The sequence below is a fragment of the Pogoniulus pusillus genome, chromosome 20 (assembly GCF_015220805.1).
Source record: "Pogoniulus pusillus isolate bPogPus1 chromosome 20, bPogPus1.pri, whole genome shotgun sequence".
NCBI lineage: Eukaryota > Metazoa > Chordata > Aves > Piciformes > Lybiidae > Pogoniulus > Pogoniulus pusillus.
In genome coordinates, this window is record NC_087283.1 from 20,583,160 (window position 1) to 20,599,336 (window position 16,177).

The window sequence follows — 16,177 nt, forward strand, 5'->3', positions numbered from 1 at the left end:
CGCCTGGGTGCTCGGCGCCGCGCCGGAGACAATAGAGGCCGGCAGCACGCATGCTCCCGCCCCCGGCCCCCCCGAGCCCGACGCCCTTAACCCCTGCGCTGCTGCCGGCCGCTGCTGCCGGGGCCTGCGCTCCCCAACGCGCCCTTCTCGGCCGCGGAGACCTCGCTCCTTGGGCAGGGCAGGGCAGGGCAGGCGCTGCCCCGCGGAGCACGGGCCTCGGAGCTCCTACTTTCCACACACACACACTGAGCCTGCAGCGGGGCCGTACCCACGGGGAGACCGCCACGGGGAGACCGCCACGGCGAGCCGCTCAGGGGAGGCCGGCACCCTGCGGAGCCTACTGAGCCATGAGGCCGCAGCGGCTCTGGGAGACCCTCGGTGCCGGTTTAGCGGGGCGGAGGGGGCGGCGCGGCTCGGTCCGTGCCCGCCGTGAGGCGAAACTACACTTCCCAGCAGGCGCTGCGCGGGGCCGCCCCGCCGCCCGCACGCGCCCCGCCGCCGCCCCGCCCCGGCCCCCGCCGGCGCCGGAGGTGGCTGCGGGCGGCCCAGGATGGCGGCGCGCTGGAGCAGCGAGAATGTGGTGGTGGAGTTCCGCGACGCACAGGTCGGGAGGGTCGCCGCCGCCGCCGCTGCTGCCGGCAGCCTGCCGCTCTCACCGGGCTGTAGGGGGGAGCCTCACGGCGCCGGCGCGGCTGGAGTCGGGAGGGGGAGAGCAGGCCCGGCAGGCCCCACGGGGCCTCTTGCTGGTTGTGGACGGGGCTGAGCCTAGCTCGGCGATAACGCCTTAATTCACCAGGCACTCTCGTCTTAGCTAGAGCTCGGGAGTAGTTGTTCGTGTTGTCAGGGCTGGGTGCTAGGTTGGCACTGAGTGCCAGGGTCTGGTTGGTTGGGCAGGGCTGGGTGCTAGGTTGCCACTCAGTGCCATGGTGTGGTTGTTTGGTCAGGGCTGGGTGCTAGGTTGGCACTTAGTGCCATGGTCTGGTTGCTTGGCCAGGGCTGGGTGCTAGGTTGGCACTGAGTGCCATGGTCTGGTTGCTTGGCCGGGGCTGGGTGCTAGGTTGGCACTAAGTGCCATGGTCTGGTTGTTTGGCCAGGGCTGGGTGCTAGGTTGGCACTCAGTGCCATGCTCTGGTTGATTGGACAGGGCTGGGTGCTAGGTTGGCACTGAGTGCCATGGTCTGGTAGATTGGACAGGGCTGGGTGCTAGGTTGGCACTGAGTGCCATGGTCTGGTTGGTTGGGCAGGGCTAGGGCTGGGTGCTAGGTTGGCACTGAGTGCCACGGTCTGGTTGATTGGCTAGGGCTGGGTGCTAGGTTGGCACTTAGTGCCATGGTGTGGTTGCTTGGGCAGGGCTGGGTGCTAGGTTGGGCTGGCTGAGCTTGGAGGTCTCTTCCAACCTGGTTGGTTCTGTGATTCCCACATATCTGCCCTTGTTTTTCCTTAGGGACCATTCTTGCTCCGTTCTCTCCTGTGATACAAATCGTGTTACAGCTCGGTTGGCAAGGAGAGCAGTTTAGATACAGTGATAGGTAGCTAAAAGGTCAGCATTTGTTGTCTGAAGCTGCTGGTTGCAGTTAAACTCTCCTCAGGGATTGCTTCTGTGCTGTCTTGGAAGCTATTCTAAGAACCTAGCATTGGTTGTAGATGTTGGCAGTTCCTTAGCAAAGCTGGATGTGGTGGGGCAAAGATCATAGAATCAGCCAGGCTGGAAGAGACCTCCAAGCTCATGCACTCCAACCTATCACCCAGACCTGTCCAGTCAACTGAGCCATGGCACGAAGTGCCAACCTATCACCCAGACCTGTCCAGTCAACTGAGCCATGGCACTAAGTGCCAACCTATCACCCAGACTTGTCCAGTCAACTGGACCATGGCACTAAGTGCCCCATCCAGGCTTTGATTCCAACACCTCCAATCACAGCGACTCCACCACCTCCCTGGGCAGCCTATTCCAATGCCAGTCACTCTCTCTGGGAAGATGTTCCTCAGTAGGAAACACCTTGAACACCTCCAGATCTGATTGCTTCTTCATAATGAGTGAGGTGGAGAGGGGAGGGAACAGCTCTTTCCACCCTCTTCTGTGGCAGCTGGTTTCAATCTGACTGTTGAGCAAAGCTGTGCTTTGCTAGAGAGGGTCACCACTGGTATTGCAGTCACTTCAGCTTGCTGTGGTGTGATCTTGAGCTGCTCTCTTGTCTGAAACCAGGAAGCTTCGACCTAAACTCAATTCTGCATTTGTCCTCGAGCCCTTCTTGTAGGAGTCTGCACAAACAGTTTTGCAGACTTGAGCTTGAAGAATTGAAGCACCTTGGCTGTAATCATCTGGTACCAGGCTTGAGGCCGAGCTGCTTCCCAAATCCCTGCCCTAAACCCAACTGAAATGGAGACAAGAGTCAAAAGGGTGAGCAGCTGTGCCTGTGAGCACTGCAGTTATCTCTTACCTTGCCCAAGGGGGTTGTGGAGTCTCCCTCTCTAGAGTGATTCAAAACCCACCTGGGTGCGTTCCTGTGCGACCTGGTGTAGGGGATCCTGCTTTGACAGGGGGGTTGGACTAGATGAACTTTGAGGTCCCTTCCAACCCCTAACATTCTGTGCTTCTGTGCTTGTTTTTTGACCTTTGCTCACCATGCCAGAGTGTGTTGTGTGAAAACTGCAGCACCCAACCCGCAGCACTTCAGAGAATCTGTAGGTATCTGGGGCCAGGATTGCCTACAGGCATCGTTTCCTTCCCCTGGGAGCTGACAGAGATGGCATTCTCTGTACTCCTCTGATTTAAACATGCCTCACAGTCCCTTCTCAGGCTGTCTGGGCTATCAAAAGAGAGCAAAGCACACCACGTCCAGCAGTGAAATAAAGACCATTGGTAGGTGAGAAGTTAACTGTGCAGGGAACTGGTCTTTCTTGCCAGGACTTTGCAGCCCTTGAAAACCAGCATAGCCTGGGTAAATCGAGTTGATCTGTTGCCTTTCAAATGGAGAGAATGAAGTTGGAGCCAGAAGGCTTGTCAGTTTAGACATGAAAAGGTGTTTTCCTTGGCTTGCCTGGCAGAAATCAAGGGGGCTGCCAGAGCAGACGTTTGAAGTCTGATGCGCAGCCGCTGCTGCGGGCTCGGAGCTGGGTTTGAAATGTGCCGTGCTCCTGCCGTGCTCGTTCACATAATTATGACTCATGAACAGCAGTTCTGGCTGTTCTAATTGTTGAGTTAGGATGAAAAAACCTGCTTTTTCAGGTTGGCTCGTTCTGTTGCAGCTCCTGCTTTCTGGAATGTTGTGCTCTGAAGGCTGACAGATGGCTGCAGCGAGCGCGTTCAGTGACAGCTCTTGAGCTATTTTGCTGTTGCGTGGATAAGACTTTTGTACTGTAGGGAACTGTTCATTGCCATGAAGTGATTTTTATTTGTGACCCACCAGCATGGCAGTGAACCCTTTTTGACTTCATTCTAATGGTTTTGCTGTGTTTTGAAATGTTTGGTGCCCAGAAAACCAGTTTGGAAGGATTTGTGACATCCTGGTGCCAACACCAGCTGAAAGAAACTCAGCTGTGAAATGATCAATCACTTTAAGGTGATGTCTTTATTTCTGTTTTGAGGAAGGATGACTGCAGCTGGATGAAATGTGTTGCCTGACCAGCTCTTCATCACACCAGAAGGTTCTTTTTCCAGTGATGGCTTTAGTGACCCTCCTTTTAATTCCTAGGAAGTGAAATGTGCATCATCAGGGAAAACTTCTTAGGTTTCCTTTTTTTTTGCCTAGGCATTTGGTAACCCACTGGATTGTTTTGCAAGGGGCTGTGAAAATCCAGAGGGCTGCAATTATTTCTTTACCATGTAGAGATCTTAAAATTAGCTTCTTATTTTCAGTGTTAGTTTTAGAACTGGCAAAACCTTGCCAGAGACTGGCACAGGGGCTACGAGGATGATGAAGGGACCAGAACATCTGTCTGAGAGACCTGAGGCTATTTAGCCTAGAGAAGAGAAGACTGAGAGGGAATCTGATTAATGGTTACAAATACCTTAAGGATGGGTGTCAAGAAGAAGGGTCCAGGCTCTTTTCAGTGCTGTCCTGTAACAGGACAAGGGACAGTGAATGCAAACTGGAAGCCAGGAGCTTCCACCTCAACAGAAGGAGAAAATTCTTTACTGTTTGGGTGCTGGAGCCCTGCAGCAAGTTGCCCAGAGAGGTTGTGGAGTCTCCTTCTCTGGGGATTTTCAAGACCCATCTGGATGCATTCCTGTGTGACCTGCCCTAAGTGCCCCTGCTTTGACAAGGGGGTTGGACTGGGTGATCTCTGAAAGCCCCTTCCAACCCCTACTATTCTATGGTCCTACGACAGAGGTGTTCAGTAACACCCACAGCTAATCCAAAGATCCTTCTCATGCAAACAATAATTCACCAGCAAACGTTGTGCCACCAGACACCATTCTGTGACTCAATTTGCTACCCAGGAAGAAGAAACCAAAGTAACTCACTCTTGGAACAGCAAACTTGGTTTGGTTAAAGTGTAGAAGTAGGCTTGAGGGTTTACTGTGGGCTCCTTCTGAAGCTTTGTGAGCACTTGTAGCATTTTGACACAGGGATCCTTGGTCTCTAGTGCAGAATGAACCCCTGGTGCCATTTTTGCCATAGCTGGGATAATTGCAAGCAGGGAATGGAGCCCTGGTTGAAAAAAAAACAAAAGACAGCTCTGATTTTTGTGATGGTTGCTCTGTCAAGTCTGGTTGAGATGGAATAGGATTGCCAAATTGTCTGCTTTTAGTGATGCTTACATGGAGTAGCTGTGGGACATGCTGAAGCCTTGTGACAGCCACGCTGAGAGTACTTAGCAGACTCTGAGCAGCAGCAGAGACATCCTGAGCCTTCAGAGAGGCTGCTTTGAAGATGAGAGCAGTTAGCCTGAAGAATGTGGGGCATGCTCTGATTCTGTACTGCAGTTAAAGTCAGGTCTATGTTTATGGGCTGAACTCTGCAGCTTTCCAAGTTAAGTTTTGCCTTCATTCCCTTGGCAGTTAAATGAGATGATGGACCAGCTCCCTTCTGGGTGAGGGGAGGGGGAGACAATGTTCAGTGTTCAAAGTCTCTGCTTGGTTTTGTTCTTCTTATGGCATTTCAGTTAGGCTTTTTTTTTATTTTAAGCCTCCTTTACAAGCAGTGCCAAAGTAAATTCTGATTCTCCTTAGCCAATCTCTCCTGTTTGGAGAGCAGCCACACATAAATGGTTGCACTTCTATCTCCCAGGACATATATAATTAAATCTGGCAGTGTGATGGAAGAGAGAGAGCCTGAGAAAGCTCCTGAGCAGGAGCAGAGGCTGATTAATAGGGATTATTAGAGATTGCTGATTGAAAGGCTGCAGCTGCCATTGCCACAGCGAACAGAAAGCAAAGTCTTAGTGCTTGGATTGGTGTCTGCCAGGTCTTGTCTTCAGTTTATCCTAACAAAGGTATTTCCTGCATCCCCAAACCTGTCAGCCATCTGTGCTGCTTTAAGGGGATGCTACTTCTGCCATCCTTGCTGGAGCATTGTCCCGAGGAGGGCTGGGAAGCTGGTGCAGGGTCTAGAACACAGGTTTTGTGAGGAGTGACTGAGGGAACTGGGGTTATTTAGTCTGGAGAAGAGGAGGCTGAGGGGAGACCTCATTGCGCTCTATAGCTGCCTGAAGTGAGGTTGCAGTGCTGTGGGGTTGGGCTCTTCTCCCCCGTGTCAGGTGGTAGAACAAGAGGAAATGGCCTGAAATTGTGCCAGGGGAGGAGATGAAAGAGTTCTTTACTGAAAGAGTGATCAGGCATTGGCACAGGCTGCCCAGGGTGGTGGTGAAGTCCTCGTGTCTGGAGGTGGTCAAGAAACCTGTGGCCATGGCACTTGGGGACATGGTTTGGTGGCCGTGGTGGGGTTGGGTTGGACTCGATGAGAGCTCTTCCAACCAAACCAGTTCTGTGATCCCCTCTCAGCCTTGCCTCTCACCCTAGCAGTCGATACCTTGAAGCTGAGCTGGTGGGTTTCACTGAAGCCCTCCCCACAGCTGCGCGCGTGGCCGAGGTGCTGACCCCACGGGTCTTGCTCACTGTCCCTCTGCTTCTCTCCACCAGGCGACGGCGATGTCGGTGGATTGCCAGGGCCAGCGCGCAGTCCTCTCGGGGTGAGTGTGGTGGGCCCGGTGAGCAGCACCCCCCGGGGTGCTCCCAGTTAGAAGCCCCCTGGCAGTCCCGTTTAGACCCCACCCACCCCCCAGGGCAGTCCGGGTTAGAGCTCCCCCAGGGTGGTCCCTCTTAGAAGCCCCCTGGCGGTCCTGGTTAGAGCTGCCCCGGCACAGTCCCTCTTAGAAGCCCCCTGGCAGTCCTGGTTAGAGCTGCCCCGGCACAGTCCCGCTTAGAAGCCCCCTGGCAGTCCTGGTTAGAGCTCCCCCGAGGTGGTCCGTCTTAGAAGCCCCTTGGCAGTCCTGGTTAGAAGCCCCTTGGCAGTCCTGGTTAGAGCTGCCCTGGCACAGTCCCACTTAGAAGCCCCTTGGCAGTCCTGGTTAGAGCTGCCCCGGCACAGACCCGCTTAGAAGCCCCCTGGCACTCCTGGTTAGAGCTGCCCCGGCACAGTCCCGCTTAGAAGCCCCCTGGCAGTCCTGGTTAGAGCTCCCCCGAGGTGGTCCGTCTTAGAAGCCCCTTGGCAGTCCTGGTTAGAAGCCCCTTGGCAGTCCTGGTTAGAGCTGCCCTGGCACAGTCCCGCTTAGAAGCCCCTTGGCAGTCCTGGTTAGAGCTGCCCTCGCACAGTCCCACTTAGAAGCCCCTTGGCAGTCCTGGTTAGAGCTGCCCTGGCACAGTCCCACTTAGAAGCCCCTTGGCAGTCCTGGTTAGAGCTGCCCTGGCACAGTCCCGGTTAGAAGCCCCCTGGCAGCCCTGGTTAGAGCCCCCCCCTTGCACAGGGCTAACCAGCTCTAGGGAGCTGATGCCTCTTTCTCCTGACTCCTCTGGGACACCAGCAAGCTGCCCTTCAAGCTTCACCTGCATGCTCAGCAGCCCTTCAGGACTTGCCTCCTTTCCATAAAAGCTGTATGAGAGAGGGCTCAGCCTCTTCATTCTTCAGAGCAGGGAGGCCTCTGGGGACCTTGGTCTGGAAAGGCAGCAAAGATCTTCACTCAGAGAGCAGCTGTGTGCTGTGGAGCTGACCTGTGGTGTTGGTGTGGTTAATTGTGTATGCTTCAATATGTTGTGGTGCTCATCTTCCACTGGAGTTCAGCTGGCTCACAATTCTTTCTGGGTGGTTTATCTTGCTTCTCAGAACTGGGGAGGGCACATCTTGAGTACTGGGTACAGTTTTGGGGCCCTCACTCCAAGAAGGATGTAGAGGTGCTGGAGTGTGTCCATAGAAGGGCAGTGAAGCTGGTGAAAGGTCTGGAGAACAGGACTGGTGAGGAGGAAACTGGGATGGTTTAGCTTGGAGAAAAGGAGGCTGAGGGAAGACCTCATTGCTCTCTACAACCCCCTGCAAAGAGGTTGGAGCCAGGGTGGGTTCCCAAAGAGCAAGCAACAGGATGAGAGGAAGCAGCTGCAAATTGAACCAAGGGAGGTTTAATTTGGCCATAAGGAAAAGTTTCTTCTCTAAAAGGGTTGTAAAGACCTGGCCCAGGTTGCCCAGGGCAGTAGTGGAGTCCCCATCCTTGGAGAGACAGGAAACCTGTGTAGAGGTGGTGCTGAGGGATATGGTTTAGGGGTGAGCTGGCAGTGCTGGCTTGATGGTTGGCTTGGATGTGATCCTAAAGGTCTCTTCCAACCAAAACAGTTCTGGGGAGGGAATGACACCCAGCCTAGGTTTGTGGGGATCTGACCACATCCAGCAGGATGCCTGAGCTCAGGGTTAGCATGGTGCAGACAGAACTCTGCTGCATGCAGAGTTAGCTCAGGTAAGTCACATAAGCAGATCACTGCTGTGCTGCATCCACCCAGGTCAAAACAGCTGCTGCAGCTGAGCTTGCTCTGAACCTCTCTACCTGTGCTGTTGGCAAAGCCAAGGCCCCCAAACTGTGTGGTTTGAAAACAGGCAGCAACACAGAACCATCTGAGGTTTGTCAAGGCTCATTGACGCTTGCTCAGAGCAACCTCTCCGGACTGCAGCTGACTCCTGTGAAGCTGTTGTGTTGCATTCCCAGCCCTGAGCCACCTCAGCTCTGCCTTGGCAGCACCAGGCCAGCAAAGCCTACCTGGATGTTTGCAATATATCTCAGCACTTCCTTTTGCATCCAGGTTAGCTGAAGGCTTCTGTGGTCTCTGCTGCCCACTGCATCCAGAGGAAGCCACAAAAATGGTCAGAGTGCTGTAAGGCCAAGCTCAGAGAGTTGAGCTTGTTCAGCTTGGAGAAGAGAAGGCTCCAGGAGACCTTCTGGTGGCCTTTCAGGGCTTAAAGGGGCCTCTGAGAAAGCTGGGGACAGGCTTTTGAGCACAAACTTTAGTGACAGGACAAGGGATGATGGTTTGAGCTGAAAGAGGGAGATTGAGAGTGGAGAGAGGGAAGGAATGTTTGACAATGAGAGTGGTGAGAGCCAGGCCCAGGTTACCCAGAGAGGTGGGAGCTTCCCCATTCCAGATGAGGTTGTTTGGGGCTGTGAGCAACCTGCTCAGAGCTGTCCCTGCTGACTGCAGGGGGTTGGACTGGATGACCTCTGAAGGTCTCTAACGACTCCGCACTGGCAGACCCTGTCTGATTTCAGTGCACCTTTTTTTAACCACTGCAAAATCAACTAGGTGACATTCTCAGGAAGAGGTCTTTCATCTCTCCTGACCCTGTAGGCACAAGGCTGCCAGCTCCATGTGCAAGTTTGGGGTTCTGAGGTCTGTCCTGTGTGCTGCAGCTCCTTTTGTCTGTGTCTCTTGCAGCCGCCGGTTCCTCTACATAGTCAACCTGGATGCACCAAACGAGGGTCATCGAAAGATCTCCCGCCAGAGCAAGTGGGACATTGGGGCAGTGCAGTGGAATCCCCATGACAGCTATGCCTACTACTTTGCAGCTTCGGTGAGTTCACACCTCTTAAAAGCTGTCACTCAGCAGCAGCAGTGCTGTGGAGTCCAGATGGAGCCCTGTAGCTCATGGTGTGATCCTCAGGCTTCCAGGATTGGGGCAACTCTTGTTCAAGTGTCTCCATCAGTGACCTGGATAAAGGGATCAGAGTGGACCCTTGGCCAGTTTGCTGATGACAAGGAAGTGGGTGGGGAGTGGCTGATACCCTGCTAGGCTGTGCTGCCAGGCAGCCTGGCCTGGGGTAGAGAGAACCTCATGAAGTTCAACCAGTCCTGCACCGGGGTTGGAATAACTACATCAGTACAGGTGAGGGCTTGGCCTGCTGGGCAGCATCTTCTCAGGAGAGGACCTGGCAGTGCTGGTGAACAACCAGTTGGCTGTGAGCTAGCAATGTGCCCTTGTGGCCAAAAGTGCCAGTTGTCTCCTGGGGTGCATTAAGAAGAGGAGGGTTCTCCCTCTGTACTCTGCCCTAGTGAGGCCAGATCTGGAGGACTGGGTCCAGTTCTGGACACTGCAGTTCAAGAGAGACTAGGAACAACTGGATGAAGAGTCCAGTAGAGGTAACAAAGATGCTGAGGGGCCTGGAGCAGCTCTGTGAGGAGCAAAAGCTGAGAGCCCTGGGGCTGTTGAGCCTGGAGAAGAGCAGCCCCAGAAGGGATCTGATTAATGCTCAGCAAGAGCTAAAAGGTGGGGGGCAGGAGGACTGGGCCAGACTATTGTCAGTGATGCTCACTGACAGGACAAGGGGCCATGGGCACAAACTAGAACCCAGGAGCTTCCATCTGACCAGATGGAGAAATTTCTCTATTGTCAGAGTAGTGGAGACCTGGAGCAGGCTGCCCAGAGAGGTTGTGAAGTCTCCTTCTCTGGAGAGCTTCCAACCCCAGCTGGACATTGTGATCCTGGGCAAGCTGCTGTGGGTGCCCTGCTTTAGCAGGGGAGTTAGACTGGATGATCTGCAGAGATCCTTTCTAGCCCCCTGGCAGACAGAGGGGAAATATCTCCTTGTGTCTGGACGAGAGTTTCTTGTTTTTCCAGCCTCTTTCCAGAGGCTCTGACAGATGTTCTTGTGCTGTGCATTGCTGCCTCTGCCCTCTGGTTCAAGCACTCTTCTAAGACCTCCTAAGGTGCTGTTTCAGAAGTGCCATTCTTCTCCATCCTAGATCTTTTGTTACTCCTTTTGTGTGGTCCCAAATGCTTGACCTGAGGGGATGAGAACATTTTTAGAAGTGTGTTCTGATACTCATCACATTTATTAGAGGATGCTCCTGATGGCAGGAGCTGTCATTTTCCCCACACCTTGGTCCTGCAGGCAACACTTTCCACCTTAGAGGCCCCCCCTGGTAAGGCCATACCCTGAGTTCTGTGTCCAGTTCTGGGCTCCTGAATTGCAGAGAGCTGCTGAGGTGCTGGAAGGTGCTGAGAGAAGGGCACCAAGGCTGGGGAGGGGCCTGGAGCACAGCCCTGTGAGGAGAGGCTGAGGGAGCTGGGGGGGTGCAGCCTGCAGCAGAGGAGGCTGAGGGCAGAGCTCATTGCTGCCTGCAGCTGCCTGCAGGGAGGCTGTAGCCAGGTGAGGTTGGGCTCTGGTGCCAGGCAGCTAGCACCAGAAGAAGGGGACACAGTCTCAAGTTGTGCCAGGGGAGATATGTCTCAGGCAGAAGTTGCTGTCAGAGAGAGTGATTGGCACTGGAATGGGCTGCCCAGGGAGGTGGTGGAGTGGCTGTGCCTGGAGGTGCTGAAGCCAAGGCTGGCTGGGCACTGAGTGCCATGGTCTGGTTGTTTGGCTAGGGCTGGGTGCTAGGTTGGCACTGAGTGCCATGATCTGGTTGTTTGGCTAGGGCTGGGTGCTAGGTTGGCACTGAGTGCCATGATCTGTTTGTTTGGCTAGGGCTGGGTGCTAGGTTGGACTGGCTGAGCTTGGAGGTCTCTTCCAACCTGGTTGATTCTGTGATTCTTCTAAAATCCCCACCTTGTAGCATCAGCTCTGGGAGTCTTGCATAAATCCAATTGAGTAATTTCACTCTACCCCATCAATCCTTCTGCCAATGAGAAACACAGGAGGAGTTTTCCTTGCCCTGAGCTGTTGTGCAGCCCTGCTGTGAACTATTAGAGAGATTCCATCTCTTATTGCTGAGCTGGGAAGAAGGCTTTGTCATTTCAGGCAAGATGAGGGTTTTGTCCATCTGCACATTCCAATTCATGTGAAGCAGCTTTGGGGAAACCCAAAACCACTCTAAAAACCTGACACAACAAATGTAAGTCTTTTCCTTTATTATCTTTTCTGTCATGTCCATGGAAGTTTGGAAGCAAGAGGATAAAGAAGCTCCAGTTTTGAACTTAACAGAAGTCACCATTGATTTCCTGCACTCTTGACCTGAGACTGTGCTTGTTGCTCTAGATGCACCCAAAAAGAGCAATCACAAAGGACAATGTGCCCTTGTGGCCAAGAAGGCCAATGGGGTCTTTGGGCTCATCAAGAAAAGTGTGTCCACCATGAAGGGAGCTTCTCCTCCCCTTCATCTCTGCCCTACTGAGGCCCCACTGCATCCAGTTCTGGGCTCTGCTGGAGAGAGTCCAAGGGAGGGCTACAAGGATGCTGAAGGGACTGCAGCACTGCCTGGTGAGGAGAGGCTGAGAGCCCTGGGGCTGCTTAGTCTGGAGAGGAGAACGTTGAGAGGGGATCTGAGCAATATCTAAGGGCTGGGGGTGAGGAAGGGAGGGACAGGGACAGCCACAGCCTCTGCTCACTTGTGCCGTGGGATAGGATAAGGGCAATGGATGGAAACTGCAGCACAGGAACTTCCACCTCAACATGAGCAAGAACTTCTTGACTGTAAAGGTCCCAGAGCCCTGGCACAGGCTGCTCAGAAGTTGTGGAGTCTCCTTGCTTGGAGCCTTTCCAGCCTTATCTGGTTGTGTTCCTGTGTGACCTGCACTAGATTCTGTGGTCCTGCTCTGGCAGGGAGGTTGGACTAGAAGGTCTCTGGAGGTCCCTTCCAGCCCCTAACATCCTGTGACCCTGTGATCTTTCTCCCCAGAAGGGTTAGTCAGCTTGGACTGAAGTGAACCTTAATTGAGGCAGAACAATGAACTTAAAGCAATAACTAGTTTGGAGTAGCTTTGTGTGTGGCTTCATTTAGGGGAGGATTTGTTCCTGGAAGGAGTGAAGAAGCCCCTAAACAATGCTGTCATTGATTGATCTGCTTTGCTCCTGTGGTTTACACTTAGTGATAACCACTGCAGGCTTTTTTCTCTTGGGCTGGCAGGGCTGGAGGTACCCTTGAGGAAGTGACCTGGAAGGTGTTTGTGTTTTGACAGTGGCCCTGGTTATCCCACAAGGATAATGGAGGGACAGTTGAGGAGAACCAGTGGTGATCCATCAAACTCCCCCCCCCTCACTGCAAGCTCCAGTTGTGAATCTGACCAGGCTGCCAGAGTCTTCCTGCAGAGAGAATTTGGCCACCTGTGGCCTGCAGTTGCAATGTGTATGTTAGGAAATAAAAGCTCTGAGAACATCATTTGGTGGAAAGATTTTGCAAGGGGACTTCTTTTTATCTCCCTTTCTTGTTTGTCTTCAGTTTGAAGTGGGTGTGATGAAAGTGCAGCCTGCAGCTTCATCTTTGCTCTCCTGCTTTGGGCAAGGACTTTGCTAATCCCAGCGTGACTCGTTGGGAACTGAGGCTGTTGAAAACTCAGGAATCCCCATCTCAGGATCAGGTTTCCCTGTCCTGCTTTGTTTGCTGAGACTTACCTCTTTTTCTTCCTTCTGATTTCAGAGCAATCAGCGAGTTGACCTGTATAAGTGGAGGGAAGGCAACGGGGAGGTGTGCACGTCCCTGCAAGGGCACACACGTGTCATCAGGTGAGGAACAGGAGGTGCTGTGGGCTGCTGAGTGGAATCAGAGCTTGGGAGGGATCATTAAAGGTCAACCAGTCCAACCTCCCCCACCCTGCAGTCAGCAGGGACATCTGCGACTACAGCAGGTTGAAGTTGTTGACAGCTCCAGACAACTTGACTTGCTGTGGGGCATCTGCTACTAAAACAGGTTGCTCACAGCCCCATACAACCTCACCTGGTGTGGGTTCAGGGATGGGGCATCTCCCACTTCTCTGGGCAGCCTGGGCCAGGGTTTCCCCACCCTCAGTGTCAAACATTTCTTTCTTCAATCCCTCTTATTTTAAACCATCACTCCTTGTCCTGTCACACCAAGTCCCGCTCAGAAGTCTGTCCCCAGCTTTCTTAGAACCCCCTTTAAGCAGTGAAAGACCACCAGAAGGTCTCTCTGGAGCCTCCTCTGGGCTGAACAGCTCCAACTCTTTTAGCCTGGCCTCATAGGAGAGATGCTCCTCCTTGGATCACCTCTGTGGCCTGCTCTAGTACCTCTCTAACAGGTTCCTATCTCTGCTGTGCTGAGGCCTCCAGAGATGACCTCAGCACAACAGGTGAGGACTCAGCAGAGGGGCAGAATCCCCTCCCTGCCTCTGCTGCCCACACTGCTGGAGATCAGCCCAGGACATGGCTGCCTCTGGGCTGCCAGTACTCAGTGCTGGCTCATCTCCAGCTATTCACCCTCCAGCTCCCCCAGGTCCTTCCCCACAGGGCTGCTCTCTGGACTGGATTGATACCAGGAGCTGCAAGACCTTCAACCTCCTGATGTTCTGTGGAAAGGAGGTTCAAAACCAGTGCTGAGTTGTTTCATGGAGGGTGAACGTTGCAGTCCTGGCCCCTCTTAGGCTCTGCCTTAGCCTGCTTTTACTCACTCTTCTGGACTCTACTAGAGACAGATATCAGATGTGAAGCAACTCACCTTCCCATGGCTTCCCTCAGTGTATCTACTAAGCCTTTTCCTGATGGCTCCAGTGTCATTGCCACAGGCTGCTGTCCTTGTAGTGAACAGCAGCCACTACCCTGGAAACAGCAGCGTGCTCATTAAATGGGATCCCAGCTGAGGTTCTGTGTGATAGCAGCTTCATTAAAGCAGCAAATCCCAAAGTTCAAGTTCACAGCCTGTTCTGCTGGTGCAAGGGAGATCTCTGCCTCTGCTTTGAGGGCTGTATTTTAGGGTTGGGCTGGAAATGAAGGGGCAGAACTGTTTGCAGCCAGGCCCTTCACTGTGAGAAGCAATGGCAACCCTTCAAAATGCTGACTGGAGGCTGTTTGTGACCTGGGTGCCCCTGGGGAGTCCCAACTGGAAGGCACAGAGGTTGGTGTCAAGAGTGTGGGGTCACTGAAGCCTCAGTGAGGCAATGTCCCTTCGTCTGTGGTGGAAAGAGCACACAGATGACAGCTGTAAAGTTCAGGGCTGGGAGGATGCTTCCCTGGAATTTACTTAGAGGCATTTCATTGCTTCTTGGAATTTACTTAGCAAGAAAAATGATGAAGATCTTGCTTTATTTTACTTGGAGAGTTGCAGGAGGTGTCATGGAGTGGCACTGAGCTTGTCAGAGAGGTGGACCTGGGAGGCTGTGAGACGTTGGTGCAAACTGTGTGCCTTGCTCTGCTCACCTACTGTGCTGTTGTTGCCTTTGCAGTGACTTGGACTGGGCTGTCTTTGAGCCAGACCTGCTGGTCACCAGTTCTGTTGACACCTACATCTACATCTGGGACATCAAGTAAGCATCAGTGATGTTGCTGCACTGCAGGGGGAGTTGCTGGACTCCCTTCCATAGTTAGCAGCAGCTTGCAGGGCAAAGCACGCATGGGTGGGTGCTCTGCTTGCAGAGCCTCCTTCTGCTTCCCAGAGTCTCAGAGGTGGCTTCTGTTCCACTCTTTTCAAGCCACTGGAGAGTCAAGGAAGGCCAACAGAGAGTTACAGTTAAGCCACTGTCATGCTCCTGACAGGAAAAGGTAGACTCACAGAATCATTTTGGTTGGAAGTGCTCTTTAAGGTTTTCAAGTATCACAGGTTGGAAGAGACCTCACAGATCATCAAGTCCAGCCCTTTACCACAGAGCTCAAGGCCAGACCAGGTGATTCTGTGCTCCACAACCTCCCTGGGCAACCTGTGCCAGTGTGTCACCACCCTCACTGCAAACAACCCTTCCCTAACATCCAGTTTCAATCTCCCCTCTGCCACTTCAAACCCATTCCTTCTCATCCTCTCATTCCCAGACCTTGTCACTAGTCCCTCCCCAGCCTTCCTGTAGTCCCCTTCAGATACTGGAAGGCCACTCCAAGGTCTCCTCCAAGCCTTCTCTTCTCCAGGCTGCAGAGCCCCAGCTCTTGTAGCCTGTCCTCATAGCACAGCTGCTGCAGCCCTCTGAGCATCTTGGTGGCCTCCTCTGGACTGGCTCCAACAGTTCCATGTCCTTCTTGTGTTGGGGGCTCCAGAACTGCACCCAGGACTGCAGGTGGGGTCTGAGGAGAGCAGAGCCAAGAATCCTCTCCCTTGCCCTGCTGCCCACACTGCTCTTGCTGCAGCCCAGCACAGGGTTGCTGCCTGGGCTGCACTCACACTGCAGGCTCCTGTTGAGCTTTTTCTCCCCCCAGCCCCCCAGGTCCTGTTTCTCAGGGCTGGGGAAAGGCTGTTTCCTGGGAAAGGCTGTTCTGTTGCTTCCTGCAGCAACAACTTTGTGAACCCAGTTTCTTTGCCTGCCCAGATGCAATGTAGAATCATAGAATAGGTTTGGATTGGAAGGGACATTAAAGCTCATCCAGCTTGGCTTGGCTGGGAACACTTCCAGGCTTGGAGCCTCCACAACTTCCCTGGGCCACCTGTTCCAGTGCCTCACCACCCTCATGGGGAAGAATTTCTTCCTGATATCCAGTCCAAATCCAGCTTCTTCCCATTTGAAGAAGCCTTTCACTCCACATCACTGTCGTCCTGTCACTCTATGCCTCTGTAGAGTCTCCCTCCCCAGCTCTCCTGTAGCTGCCTTCAAATACTGGAAGGCTGCTTTAAGGTCTCCCTGCAGCCTTCTCTTCTCCAGGCTGACCATCCCCAACTCTCAGCTTGGCCTCACAGCCAGAGGGCTTCCAGCTCATCCCATCGTTGCTGTGGCCTCCTCTGGCTCCACTCCAACAGGTCCATGTCTCTGTGTGCTGAGGACTCCAGAGCTGGCCCCAGCATTGCAGGTGGGGTCTCAGCAGAGGGGCAGAATCCCCTCCCTGCCCCTGCTGCCTGTGCTGCTAGGGAGCCATCCAGGAAATGCTTGGCTCTGAGCAGGCAGTACACCTT

The 16,177-nt window shown here is 53.6% G+C and overlaps 1 protein-coding gene across 3 annotated transcripts in view; it reads left to right on the top strand.

Moving 5' to 3' along the window:
* Positions 1–519: 519 nt before the first annotated feature.
* WDR59 (WD repeat domain 59) overlaps positions 520–16,177 on the top strand; it is a 63,926-nt gene continuing 48,268 nt past the window's right edge. For 2 of the 3 annotated variants that reach the window (XM_064160510.1, XM_064160511.1), the window contains exons 1-5: positions 520–604; positions 6,086–6,135; positions 8,858–8,993; positions 12,776–12,861; positions 14,532–14,612. In XM_064160510.1, the coding sequence (XP_064016580.1) occupies positions 551–604; positions 6,086–6,135; positions 8,858–8,993; positions 12,776–12,861; positions 14,532–14,612 (407 nt within the window). In that variant the 5' untranslated portion in view covers positions 520–550. Of the gene's footprint in view, positions 605–1,352; positions 1,541–6,085; positions 6,136–8,857; positions 8,994–12,775; positions 12,862–14,531; positions 14,613–16,177 lie in introns of those variants that run through there. The other variant, XM_064160512.1, reaches the window with a different exon arrangement.